The following is a 13,596-nucleotide window of genomic DNA, read 5'->3' as shown; positions in this document are numbered from 1 at the left end:
CCTTGTCTATGGAGGCCATCGTTTGCCAGATCAGCAGCCTTGTTGATCCGAATCCAGCTCTGGGAAGAGTAGCATAGAAATCGGCAAGAGGTAAGCATGATGAGGTCTCACTGAAATACTGTAGCAGAATATTATAAATCAGCTCAGGATTCTGCTTTACATCAAGCGTATAATCACTACGCAGACTGATTTTAACGACATCTTTTGCTTTTCCAGCAAGTCTGCTCATAATTTCCTCAGCTTGTTCTGAGATGGGACATTTCTGCTTTCTTATACAAGCTTTGGTTCTATCAACCCACTCTTTAATACAGTACTTGTCAGATCTGTCGCCACAGAACATGTCGTGTTCTGACCCCACATGTACTGACACGTGTGGCACCATCATTGGCATAGACTGTTCTGGTCTCATCTGTGATCGACTTTGGTGGTCTAACGAATCACTCTGGTGGTTATTACTTGCATTTACTAAGCCTGCTGAGAGCAGCCTGGAGACGATTGATTCTCCAATCTGTGCACCTAACTGGCCCACCATATCTGTGAGATGGCTAAGAGCATCCCTCTCAGCATTTGGTGTCGAAGTACAAGGGAATTCAACTGTGGCATGCACAACAGGGGAATTATTTGTTGTTAAATTTAAACCACGACCCCCACTGTGGTCATTGTGAGACCTTGACTGACCCACCCCCCTTCTGCCACCTTCACTGAAAACATCATTCCCAGAAGCTCCAACAAGCCAACCACCTCTCCCTCTGGGAAAACCAGTGGCTTCTATGAATGTTCTATCCATATCAGTATCACAATCAATTTTTGTCATATCTCAGTCACTGTTACTTACAAGTAATAAAGAAAACGAGTATGTATTATATACTTAAACTGTGAAAATGACACACTGAAACAACACTCCAGTTAGAAAATATAGAAAATATATACAAGCAGTTCAAAAAGCAGTGTATCAGTGTAAGTGTGCTCAAAAGTCCGTATCCAAAAAGTGTTAAGTGATTGACAGTCACTCGGCTTTGATCATGTATTGTGTATGCGTTTACAGTCTTTGTCCATGACATTGAAGATCCGAACGGGGTTCAAACACGGCTGAGGAGCAGCAACCACGGCCGATCTGCATCAAGCTGATCAGGGCGATCCAAAGAGTCACGGCACCAGTGTAACGTTTGTAGCCTTGTATCCCCGAATAGATGACACACAAGAATCTGAGAAACAATAAAGTGTATTTTATGGACAAGGAAATACACTGCAGACATAAACCATAAACTGAAACAAGAAAAACATAAAATGAACAAACTCTGTATGCACTTTTATCACATTTGTTTAACAGTAATCAGCACAGAAAAGAAACACGCATACCCGCAGCATCATCAGCCATTTTCTGCTGAACTACGGTAAGCGCAAAAGGACAAAATAATTACTCTCTGCAATGTATTAGCCACTAGGGGGCACCAAAACACCATTTGATTTAACTTTCCTTCTAATTTCATGTAATTAAACAAAATGAATATTGTTATAATTAACATTCTTTTTAACTCCGTTACATAAATATAAGTTGTATTAGAGTTTTTATGCATTACATGTGTAAAATGTGAAATGAGATGGTCTTTTCCAGTCATTCTGGTAGCTTTAACACTTTAAAGGTAAAGCCACTATTTTCAGATTAGTACAGTGACCGGGAGGGGACATGTTCGGTTCACTTAGTTTTGTCGTGGCCATGACATATTAACTTGTGGGAACGTGATAAGTCGTGGCCACGAGATAATTTTTTCGAGGTAACAACGGGATGAGTGCCTTTTCGGCTGACATCAAGTAAAAAAAAGACTCTAAGGAGTCCCCATCCCTGAGGTACACACCAGCGGCTGTCATGACTAATTCCCTAGGGCCAAAGCCCGAGCTGCATTTTACCAGAGAAGACTTGGCTGCACCGATAATTAATTTGGGCAGCTCTTGCGCCCACAAATTACACCCCATTGCGAGGTATGGTCTGACAGCCTCTTCAAACGTGGTAACCCACATGTTTCTACGAAATCCTCATTAAGAGCTATGACTCGTGAAATTTTGTCACAATGCAAAGTCTATGGGACTTTTTCGCCTACTTTTTCGCCCGCCGGGCGAACATCATACACCCGATCGCTTATAAAAAGTCATAGCACACCATTCCTCAATAATCCACAAGATTTGACACCTCATTCATGGGTCTATGACAAACGGTGAGGGAGGAGTAGTGTGCCGACATTTTGTGTGGAAGAATTTGCCAGAGGCAAGCACCATTAATGATTGAATTTAAAATCCTTTTTTTTTTTTTTTATTTAAATCCTATTTTTTAAGATCAATTTAAACATATTTTCCCTCACTCTTGCAAGCAATCTTTACAATGCATTATATTAGTGCATGAGAAAGTGCTGAACACTTTTAGTGATAAAATTCCAGTGAAAAGCAAAAAGATAAGCTCAGTGAGAGACAATTAATTTTTAACCTTCAAGTCATCTGGAGTGAAATAGTTCCATGGAATTGGAAAACCAATAAAAAAACCAATAAACATTTTTCAGCCCCTTTGATGTGATCACATTTTCAAACTAAAAACACACAATACAAGTGACTTGCTAAATGTGCTTGAGTTGAGTTTCCTTGCTCAAATGATAACTGGGCTAAGCAGGGTGACAACAAATGCTGCTTAATACATTTTAACATAATTTCTCGTGGTGTTCCTCAAGGCTCAGTTTTGGGTCCTCTATTATTTAACCTATACACCAGGGGTCGGCAATTAAGTTTGGCATTGGGCCAAAAAAAAACATTTCACCACTAGATGGCGGGCCAGAACATAGTCAAAGTATAATTTAAGAAATTAATTGAAAAATGCAACTAGAATTGCCTGTGACAGACTGTTGCAGTGTCTTTTGTAACTGGTATTGAGCTGTTACTCTGTTAAATCCTGTAGTAGGACAGTCATTACAGTTTTTTTTATTCACTTTGGTACTATTTTCACATCTAAGGTGTACATTTTCAAAACTCTTAGTACAAAACTCCAAACTGATCACACTTCTAACACAGCTAGTCGTTCTTTCAAAACCTGATCTCATGCTTTCATTCTAGTTGTACATATTTTCATTCTACATAATCACTGTTTCAAAACACAAGATCGTTGTGATATGTATAATGAGAACATTTGGTTTAATCTCTGAAACACAACAGTATGATCTTCTTTCAATTTAGTACTTTTAACAGTCAGTTAATTCAATAGCAAACAATGCAAGATACATGTTTCAAATCACCCTTGTTGCTGAGTTAATTACAGTTACACAGGCTTCAGATGCCACATTAGAAAATGCACTTACATTACCTACACTGTAAAATGTAACTGATGATCTTACAAATAAAATTAAGTGATTTTAAATTATTTGGAATACATTTGTTGACCTTACTGAGTTTAACTAAGTAACAAAAACTTTTTAGAACTGAAAGACATTAAACTCAATAGATTCAATTATCATCTACTTAAAATAATGAGTAGTACGAAATTTTTCGAGTGGTCATGCACAGTTCTACCTGTAGGTCCTACCAGTTAGCATTTTCAAGTTACTGGTCTTTGGCTGCATGTTTTGAATAAAGGAACATTTTTTATGTTTTAGATATTTTTATTATGTGTACAACGTAGACTGGGGAAAACTTTACTAATTACTCTACTGATTTATATTTGGATGCTAGTTTAGGTGTGTTGTACAGGGATGTTATAATTTTGTTTCTTAAGATTAAAATCTTTGAAGACTACACAATGGTTCGTAATTAATATTTAAATCTATATAGTAATAATTATTTTCTTAATTTTCAGAGCTTGTTTTGTGGAACGAGACATGTAGATTAATATAAGGCTATTTTTCTTCATTTGCAGGATCTGTTTTGTGGAATGAGATATGCATTGGAAATGTAAGTAGCCTGCTGTATTTTTCCTTTGAAAATAGAGCTCTACTACTGTAGCAATGTTGCTTAAAACATGGAAGCTGCACCAGGACTAGTCCAATTCCATGCCTTCACACTGACTGTTTGTGTTCATTCAAGTTATTTAATTAATTGAAGGGGTATTTAACAAGAAATCATTCTAAACATGTTGATACAAAATAAACAAGTATGCCTTGAACACACTAACTGTGAACCCAATGTACATTTAACTTTTATTTTCCTTGTCACAGATCAATGCAGATTTCAATCACATCACAATCAGAAGCCTCAATCAAGAATTCTTCTCAGCGCTTTATCAGCTTGCAGCTTGATTTCTGGAAATTTGTGCAACAAAGAAAGTGGCAGTTGAAAAGAGAGTTTCTTGCGCTAATTAAATCTATGGTAAGCTTGTCAATGCTTCTTTCCTAATCAAAATTCTGTTACTGTATTAGCTCAATTTTATATTTCATTAAATGTTGTAACATTTATCAGGGTACTGATGTCACTGATTTTTTTTATACTAGATTTTTTCGCTCATTTGATTTTTCAGTCTATTTTTTTTTTTTTTTTTCACAGCACTGTCATCACTGCTAAGTGCACAGTTCTTCATGGCCTTCCTCTTATTCTTGGAGAAGAAACCTGACTTTTTTAAACAGTGCTGACAGGTAACTTTCTCTGTATATTTCATTAAAAACTATGATTCCCCACACATACATTACATATAGGCATTCAATATGCTTCATTTAACTCTCTTATCTTGGATCAGACATTCAAACTCTGCATTTGTTTCATTTCTTTTTTTCTTTTCTTTTTTTTTATCCAGCATTTTGTTAAATGCAAGTTCTGTCATCATTATACAGTTATTTTTTTTATTTTTATTTTGTCTATCTTCCAGACAATACTTTAAAGGGTTAGTTCACCCAAAAATGAAGTTTCTGTCATTAATTACTCAGCTTCATGTCGTTCCACACCCATAAGACCTTCGTTCATCTTCAGAACACAAATTAAGATATTTTTGATGAAATATGAGAGGTATATGACTCGTCCACAGACAGCAATATAATCATCACTTTCAAGGTCCAGAAAGGTACTAAAGACATTGTTAAAATAGTCCATGCGACTGCAGTGTTTCAACCTTAATGTTATAAAGCAGCAAGAATACTTTTTGTGCACAAAAACAAAACAAAAATAATGACTTTATTTAACAATTTCTTTTCTTCCATTTCATTCTCCTACGCTGTTTACGTTCAGTGCTTCCAGGTTCTATGTCAGAATGCCGGCTCAGTATTGGCTGACGCTGTTCACGTGAGCAGCATGACGCGTGTGTGATGCTGATGCAGGAGCCGGCCAATACTGAGCCGGCATTCTGACGTAGAACACGGAAGCTGTGGACTGTGTTTACTACTTTTTACTACTAGTTTCAATAAATGGACTTTGAATGTTAAAGTGTGGTCTATGAAATTTGACCATCAAAACATAAATCTGTATTATTATGTCCAGTGAATATGATAATTGTGAACTGATATTTAACCTCAGACTCAATACAGTGCAAAATATATGTACATGTGATGTATATGGTTGTCCTCTCAGCTTTGGTTAATGTTGTCCTCTCAGAAGAATGAAAAAAAAAAGTTCAAATAAAAGGGAACACATGAACTGATAAAAAAAGAAAAGGAATGAAAATATATACCTTGAATGCAACATAAGTTTTTTTTTTTTTTTTTGATAAATGTAAATATAATGTAAATGTGTTAATGTTTGTGGGTTTGTTCATTTATTTTTCAAAATCTTTAATCATTTCACTTTATTTTAAAAAGCGGTCATTTTATTTTGTTATTTTTGATGATTTGGAATTGTGAAAAATATTTATGTTCAGTTATCTCAGCATAAAACATTTTTAGTAAAGTGAAGTGAATTTGGTGCTCTTCACATAAAAACACTAACACAAACACTGAGGGTTTGAATATTGAGTTTAATATTGAGGAATGAAACAGTTTTCAATAGTTCCTCTATACAGTATGGCAGATCATTGTGTGTGTCTGTTGTTAGATAAGACAGACTATTTTCTGCATGCGGTTAGACGTGTTCAGAAGGGTTTCAGAGGGTCACTGAGGGCTTTAGGGTACTGGATTCTAAGCACAGTCAGTTTCTCTCCATGGGGGAGAGTTTCAGATGCCATCGCATGAACGCACTCGTCTCCGACATTCACCTAAGAGAGAGAGAAATCCATGTGGGTTTAATATGCACAAACATTTTTCGTTCACTTTTAACACCTTGATGTAAAAATTTTCATAACAGGCAACATGAGGTTTATTTGTGTGTGTCCAGCAATGCTACAAAATTGAGAAAAAAAAAATATCTTAAATGACTACAAAATACTTGATACAGTGTCTTGATACAGTTTCACTTTGCACCTGGTTAGGATACACTGCCACAGCTGATATTGAAAGAAAGCAAGATGTGCCTTGGAGGAGTTTCATTGATGAATTCACAAATTCAAAATCCATAAACACTCACTTACATTGATCACATAGTTCATTCCTCTTTCCAGAGTCTGATAAGCAAAGCTTACAGGACTGTAAACATCAAAAGTGGTTCTAGCCATCTTCTCTATGTCTGGCTTGACCTGAATAAATAAACAAAAATGTTATTTTCAACTATATTTTTATTATTATTAAAAAACTGAGTTTACTTGTTTAGATAGAAAACACATGTAAAGAATAATTTACTTTAAAGAGGAATGTGTAAAATTTGAGAGGATCTATTGACAGAAATGCAATATAACATGCATAACTATGTTTTCAGTGGTGCATAAAGACCTTACATAATGAACCCTTATGTTTTTATTACCCTAGAATGAGGCATTTCTGTCTACATACACCGCGGGTCCTCCCTCCATGTCAAGTTGCCATAATGCGCCGGTATGTTTCTACAGTAACCCTAAATGGACAAACTACTCTACAGAAGGCATTTCGTCACTATGATCTTCTTCTAAATTGTTCGTGTTTTTATTTTTTTTTACAGGCTATGGTTTTTAGAGGCAGCTTGCATCGTCACTTCTCCAAAAGGGAGGAGTGAGCTCCGTTGGTTGCAGTTCGCAACCTCACTGCTAGATGCCGCTAAAATTTACACATTGCACCTTTAAGTGAAAAAGTAACGTCAAGTTCTCTTAAAAATGACAACAAATAATTTCCCCAACACATTTCACAGCACCAAAACAGATCCTCTTACTACTACATTATAAGAGAAAAAGCATTTACTACATGAGTGATTTTCTGTCTCCTACCACAAGGCAGAAATCCTTCATCCCCGGAGTGACAGGCTCCACTTGGCTCCATTTTGCGTTTACTGACATTGCTGCAGTGTGCTGGTGGTGACGAATAAAAATGTATTGGAAGTCTGACTGCCAGATGGATTCTGATTCAGTATTTATCTTGCCAAAATCACATGACCTGTGCCGTCATTCAATTCTATGGAACTATTTCACTCGTAGATCATTAGCCTACACTCATGGTTATTTCACAGGTCATTTTCCACTGAGCTTTTCTTTTCTTTCTTTCTGCCTTTCTTTGTTTTTTTTTTTTTCTTCTCCAATTTAAGGGTGCAGTCAGCACATTCTGCCTTTCTTTGGAATTTTATCATCACAATTTGATGATTAAAAATAGGTTATTGACTCAACTAAAGTAAAGCTATTTGTCAATATCTGTAAATGTAACGTTTGTAGCCTTGTATCCCCGAATAGATGACACACAAGAATCTGAGAAACAATAAAGTGTATTTTATGGACAAGGAAATACACTGCAGACATAAATCATAAACCGCAGCATCATCAGCCATTTTCTGCTGAATTACACACACAACCCGCAACAATTCCATGCATCAAAACAACAAAGAATATACATGAAATTCACATACCTGAGAAACAATAAAGTGTATTTTATGGACAAGGAAATACACTGCAGACATAAACCATAAACTGAAACAAGAAAAACATAAAATGAACAAACTCTGTATGCACTTTTATCACATTTGTTTAACAGTAATCAGCACAGAAAAGAAACACGCATACCCGCAGCATCATCAGCCATTTTCTGCTGAACTACGGTAAGCGCAAAAGGACAAAATAATTACTCTCTGCAATGTATTAGCCACTAGGGGGCACCAAAACACCATTTGATTTAACTTTACTTCTAATTTCATGTAATTAAACAAAATGAATATTGTTATAATTAACATTCTTTTTAACTGTTACATTCACCCCCGCAGAATTACATGAAACTTAGGCATCACCAAAGGTACAAAAATAAAGTCACATAATGAAAATTTCACATCAAAGAAGAACCTGCCATAAAAGGACGGTCAATATGAAAATTATCCCATAAGGATGAATTGATAAGAGAGTAGCGCCACGCTCCCGTATCAACAAACGACAGCAGAATGTCCACATACATTCTACAATATTCTTCAACAATCTCGTATTCTCAGAATACACCAATAAAAGAGAAGAAAACAAAAATATATAATTGAGTAAATAAAGAGGCCCCCTTAATGGTCAACTAAGGCACCCTACATCCTCAGGTATATCATTTGAACATGAACCAAGAACTTTAAACCAGTCCAGACAAACTAGGAAAGAAAGAAGAAAAGGCTTTCTCAAATGTTCCATAAAAGTAGATTAACTTTCCTAATTAACAAAGGCTCGAAACATAGACTTACAAACAGCCTCAACATTACGCTTTGCATCTTGAATTACAGCCTGGCCTGACATTGTTTGAATTAATCTGTCAACTGGCTTGATGGCACGGCCAAAGCGTGATCTGATCTGTCTGGTGGAACTAGGGTTAACTGGCGTATGTGTGGTCAGAATCACACCGGAAGACTGTGAGTGTGCTCGAGCAGGCGTAACAGTGCTTGCAGACTCTCTGTTTCCTGAATTTGAATAGCTTTTATCTTCAGTGACATTCACATCAGTTGTTACTTCATCTGACTTCACAGATGTACTTTCAAAAGACGTCGCTGGAGCAGCTTGTAGTGTTGGATTAACTAGAACATCACCTGAGACTACAGTTGAAGTAGGTTCTTGACTCACATCAGGTAGGTGAGTAACCCAACTCAATGTTCTGTCAGTATCGTCATCCACATGACTGGTCAGAGGAACTGACTCACAGGCAATGTCATCATCCATGTGTGTGGGTGAGGCTTCACTTAACACTGAGCAGTCTTTCTGGCTTGATGAACTTGAAGGCATGTTACTATGGGGTTCACTCACAAGGGAAACCGTACAATCCACAGATATTTCTTCAGGCACAGGCAGGAAGTTGACCAGCAACAGGAGATTGCGATGAACCACCTTCTCTTGACCTGTGGCAGGGTTTCGAATTCTGTAAGTGTGAGTTTGAGGCTTGTGGTCCACTACTGTGTAGACAGTGGACTCCCACCGGTCAGCAGTTTTTCTTTTTCCCCTCTCGGCCTTATTCGCCAACAACACTTGGTCTCCCACGTCGATGGTGAGCCCCTTCACTCGGCGGTTATACAGAGCTGCATGTCTCTTCTGTGCTTTGGTGGCATGCTGTTGTGCAATCACCATGGCCTCTTTTAGATCTTTAACAAGTGTGTCAACAAACTTGTCGTAGCTGATCACATTCTGATCATTCAAGACTGAACGGAAGAGAATGTCAACTGGAAGGCGTGGTACCCTACCAAACATCAAATAGAAGGGTGCATAGCCTGTAGACTCGTGTGTCGTGCAATTGTACAGGAACGTCAACGTCTGCAAACGTCTCGGCCAATCCCTCTTGACATCCGGAGACAGAGCACGGATCATGTTGCCCAGTGTCCTGTTAAAACGTTCCACACTACCGTTGCCCATCGGGTGGTAAGGGGTGGTATGTGATTTCTTCACCCCTGAAAATCTGAGAAGTTCGCTAATGAGCCGACTCTCAAAACTTGCACCTTGGTCGCTGTGAATACGTTCCGGTAGGCCATAGATACAAAAATATTTGTCCCACAGGACCCTGGCAACTTGCTTGGCGGATTGGTCTCGGCAAACAAAAACCTGAGCTAGCCTTGTAAAATGGTCAGTCACAACCAAGACATCGATGGACTTATTCTTAGCGTCTTCTGCTGACCAAAAATCAATACAGACCAGCTCTAGTGGTCTTGTAGATTGTATATTCTCCAGAGGAGCTCTGCCGGAAGGGTCAGGACTTTTACTAATGATGCAACGTTGACAGTGGCGCACATAATCACGTACTCTGTGCTCCATGCTTAGCCAGAAGAAACGCTGCTTCGCCAAACTAACAGTCCTGAATTGACCTTGATGGCCACTGTCATCATGAACACTTCTCAGAATTACATCCACCATCGAGTCTGGGACAACATACTGGAAGCGTTTCGTCCTTAATGACTGGTTATGAGACACCCTGTAGAGAACACCATTCCTCACAATCAATTTCTCCCAATGTTTGAGGTAACGAAGCACTGCAGCTGCCGCTCCTGCTCTTTCCCGCCTTGTGGGTCTCTGGCGACTCTTAACGTAAGATATGACTCTCGATAACACTCTGTCATTCATCTGCTTGTCACGCAGGTCCTCCACAGAAAATGCTGGCAATGTGTCCTGGCCCGCAGGAACCAACTGAGGCAGGTGATCCACGACTGCCATAGCCCGTGTATCAGCACCAAATTCCCACTCCATATGAGAAGTCAAGACAGCAGTGACATCCGAGCTTGCAACAGTAAGATGATCCATGACAAAATCATTATTGACTGTGCATGACTGTCGTTGTTGGATAACACTTTCTTCCTGATTTTTACCACTGGACCATCCGAAAGCATCCTGCACCGAGTTAGTAGATATCCCTCTCATGTCGGTCAACATGGAATCGTAAGGCACTTGAAGCAGTCTTTGTGTCACCCCACTCTTGACAGGAACTCTGCTGAGGGAGTCAGCAATGACATTCTGAGGGCCAGGTACATACTTTATATCAAAGTTGAAGCTGGCCAATTTGGCCACCCAGCGCTGTTCACAGCAGTCCAGCTTAGGCTTAGGCTGTGAGTATGTGAGCAAGCGGATTGTTGTCAGTTAAAACAGTGAAATTGTGTCCCTTTAGCCAGTGGCCAAACTTTTCACAAATGGACCATTTCAGGGCCAAAAATTCCAAGCGGTGCGCTGGATAGTTCCGCTGTGAACGTGAAAGGGATTTGCTGGCGAAAGCAACTGGTCTCGCTCTAGTCTCCCCTTCCTGGACTTGTGACAACACAGCTCCAATACCATCCAGGGAAGCATCAGTCGCCAATATGAAGTGACGTGAGAAATCCGGGTGAGCTAGAACAACACTCCCGACCAGATACATTTTCAGCTGCTCAACTGCATCATGCTGCGCTTGAGACCAATCCTCAGGTCTTAACTTCCTGTTCTGGCACAACACATTTTGAGTCTTATTTTTCCGTCCCCTGACTTTCTGACCTTGAAGAAGTTCGAAGAGAGGTTTTGCTTTAACAGAATAATTCGGAATGAAATGTTGATAATAGTTCATCATCCCCAAAAATGATCTGATTCTCTTCTGAGATGGTGTCTTCCCATCCGCTTCCATGAGGTCAGAACTGTTCAATTTGGAAATACACTCCACCTTATCAGGGTCCGTAGACACTCCGTCCTTGTTTATGACATGCCCCAGAAACTTTACTGATGCTCTCAAGAGGTGACATTTTTTTGGAGCAAGTTTCAGACCATGGGCCCGTAGCCTTCCAAACACCATCTCCAAACGATCAAGTGCAACTTGCTCATTCGGGCCAAAGACGATCAGATCATCTATATAACACAGAATGCTGAGAAAGTTTTGATCGCCGAAAATATTGTTCATCATCCGCATAAAGCTACCGGGACTATTGCAAAGGCCTTGAGGTAGCCTATTGTACTCAAACAGGCCCATTGGAGTGGTAAAGGCAGTGAATTTACGATCGTCCTCATGCAGTGGCATGTTGTAAAAACCCGACGTGAGGTCCATCGTACTGAACAGAGCATTACCACCAAGCGCTGCCAGGCAATCTGCCTGATGTGGAAGAGGGTGGGCATCTTTTAAAGTTCTTCTGTTTAACCAACGGAAGTCAGTACAAACCCGAAGTTCCCCATTCTTCTTCCACACTAAAACAAGTGGAGATGCATACTCACTTGTAGAACGACGAATTATCTCTTTTTCCTCCATTTCTGTCAGGACCTGGCGCAGCTTGTGGTACTGGCTGGGGGCTACTCGCCTGAAAGGAAGTCGGAATGGCCTGGGGTCCGAAAGGTGGATCCTATGTACAAAGCCCTTAGCTTCTCCACAGTCAAGGTGATTTCTTGAAAAGATGTCTTCATATGTCAAGATCAAACTGACTAATTGCTGCTTGTACTGATCAGAAACATCACATGACTCTACATCGAGGTCAGACAGTCCCATGGATTTCAACCTTTCACTTGCAGATATTGACTGGGCCCCACAGTCAGACAGACCCATTGGACAGCTTACAAGGGGGGGGTTCGACTGCATCCACACTATCAACGTCCTCAAGTGCAATACAAGGATATATATCAGCCAGTTTTGCATTACGCCTTAACAGTATAGGTCTCCCTGACGTGTTAATCACCTTCAAAGGGACCCATCCGTCGCTCCACAATGACGTGACAAGTCTAGCTACCATGACACCCCTAGGAATCGAATGAGAAGTGGTGGGCTCTGTCATGACAGCACTACCTGGTGATGCAACAGCTGATTTCGATAGTCTCCCCCACACCAAATATTCAGAACCAGGCTAAAGACAAACAGCCGAATTGCATCTCACTGTTCCAAGTTTCTCAGGCATGTCTTTACCTCTCCAGCGATTTAGTCCAGCGAGCATGGACAGAAAGCTCTCACATTCAGGATCCTTCGATGTAGGGCCTGACACAGCTCTCCAGAAACCCTCACACTGCTTGATATGTCGCAGGATTTGTTTGATGACATTAGTTCCAATTATGAGTTCGTCGTGTTGGCCAGAAACCACTAGAGTAGGTACAATTATTTTCAAGCCATAAACTTCCATGGTCAGATTGTAAACAGATTTAGGCTTGACACGCAATCCACCACAGCCCACAAGGACTACATCAGTGCTCAGCTCACTATTTCCATCGACTATTCCCGCTTTTCTCAGTCTCACCTCAGCTGTGTCATTTATGGTGCATGCCATTGATCCGCTATCCATCATGGCTCCCAATGTCACTTTTTCTCCGATTTTTACAGGTGTATAAAAGAGGCTATCGTGTCCCCCAACAACATGTGTGTTCTGATACACAATATTTAGTTCATCAACACTTTTCTCATTCAGATAGTATCCATCCTCAAACTCAGTAACAACTTGGGAGTTGCAAGAATGACCCGTACTGCCTCCCTCCAAATACGGGTCCACTAGTTTCCCTCCATATTGTCCCGGACAGAGGAAAGTTTTGGACAATCATGTTTTGCATGTCCAGGTAAGAAGCATTCGAAACACAGCTTGTCAGTTATGCAGTGCGTCACAGTGCTGTGCTTGTTATCATGACACACACGACATGTATTTCTGGCATAGCGCCTCTGCAACCTTGAGCTGACTCTGTGAGTGGGAACATCACGTGACTGAACTCTATCCATCAGCTGCTCTAAC

At 39.8% G+C, this 13,596-nt stretch overlaps 1 protein-coding gene and 1 long non-coding RNA gene across 2 annotated transcripts; one reads left to right on the top strand and one right to left on the bottom strand.

The window, feature by feature from the left end:
* Positions 1-3,765: 3,765 nt before the first annotated feature.
* Positions 3,766-5,127, top strand: LOC127512299 (uncharacterized). Its single transcript, XR_007930187.1, has 3 exons — positions 3,766-3,927; positions 4,191-4,341; positions 4,516-5,127. It is a non-coding gene; the product is annotated as an uncharacterized LOC127512299 (long non-coding RNA).
* Positions 5,128-5,891: 764 nt separating this feature from the next.
* On the bottom strand, positions 5,892-12,446 carry LOC127512276 (uncharacterized). The gene is made up of 4 exons (XM_051893050.1): positions 7,855-12,446; positions 7,226-7,306; positions 6,461-6,565; positions 5,892-6,148 (listed from the first exon to the last, which is right to left on the bottom strand). The coding sequence occupies exon 1, from the start codon at positions 10,814-10,816 to the stop codon at positions 8,624-8,626; it is 2,193 nt and encodes a 730-aa protein (XP_051749010.1). The 5' UTR covers positions 10,817-12,446; the 3' UTR covers positions 5,892-6,148; positions 6,461-6,565; positions 7,226-7,306; positions 7,855-8,623.
* Between the last annotated feature and the right edge of the window lie 1,150 nt (positions 12,447-13,596).

This window comes from Ctenopharyngodon idella, chromosome 5 (genome assembly GCF_019924925.1).
Source record: "Ctenopharyngodon idella isolate HZGC_01 chromosome 5, HZGC01, whole genome shotgun sequence".
Classification (NCBI taxonomy): Eukaryota; Metazoa; Chordata; class Actinopteri; order Cypriniformes; family Xenocyprididae; genus Ctenopharyngodon; species Ctenopharyngodon idella.
The sequence above is the reverse complement of the archived record's forward strand: the minus strand, read 5'-3'. Positions and strand labels throughout refer to the sequence as shown.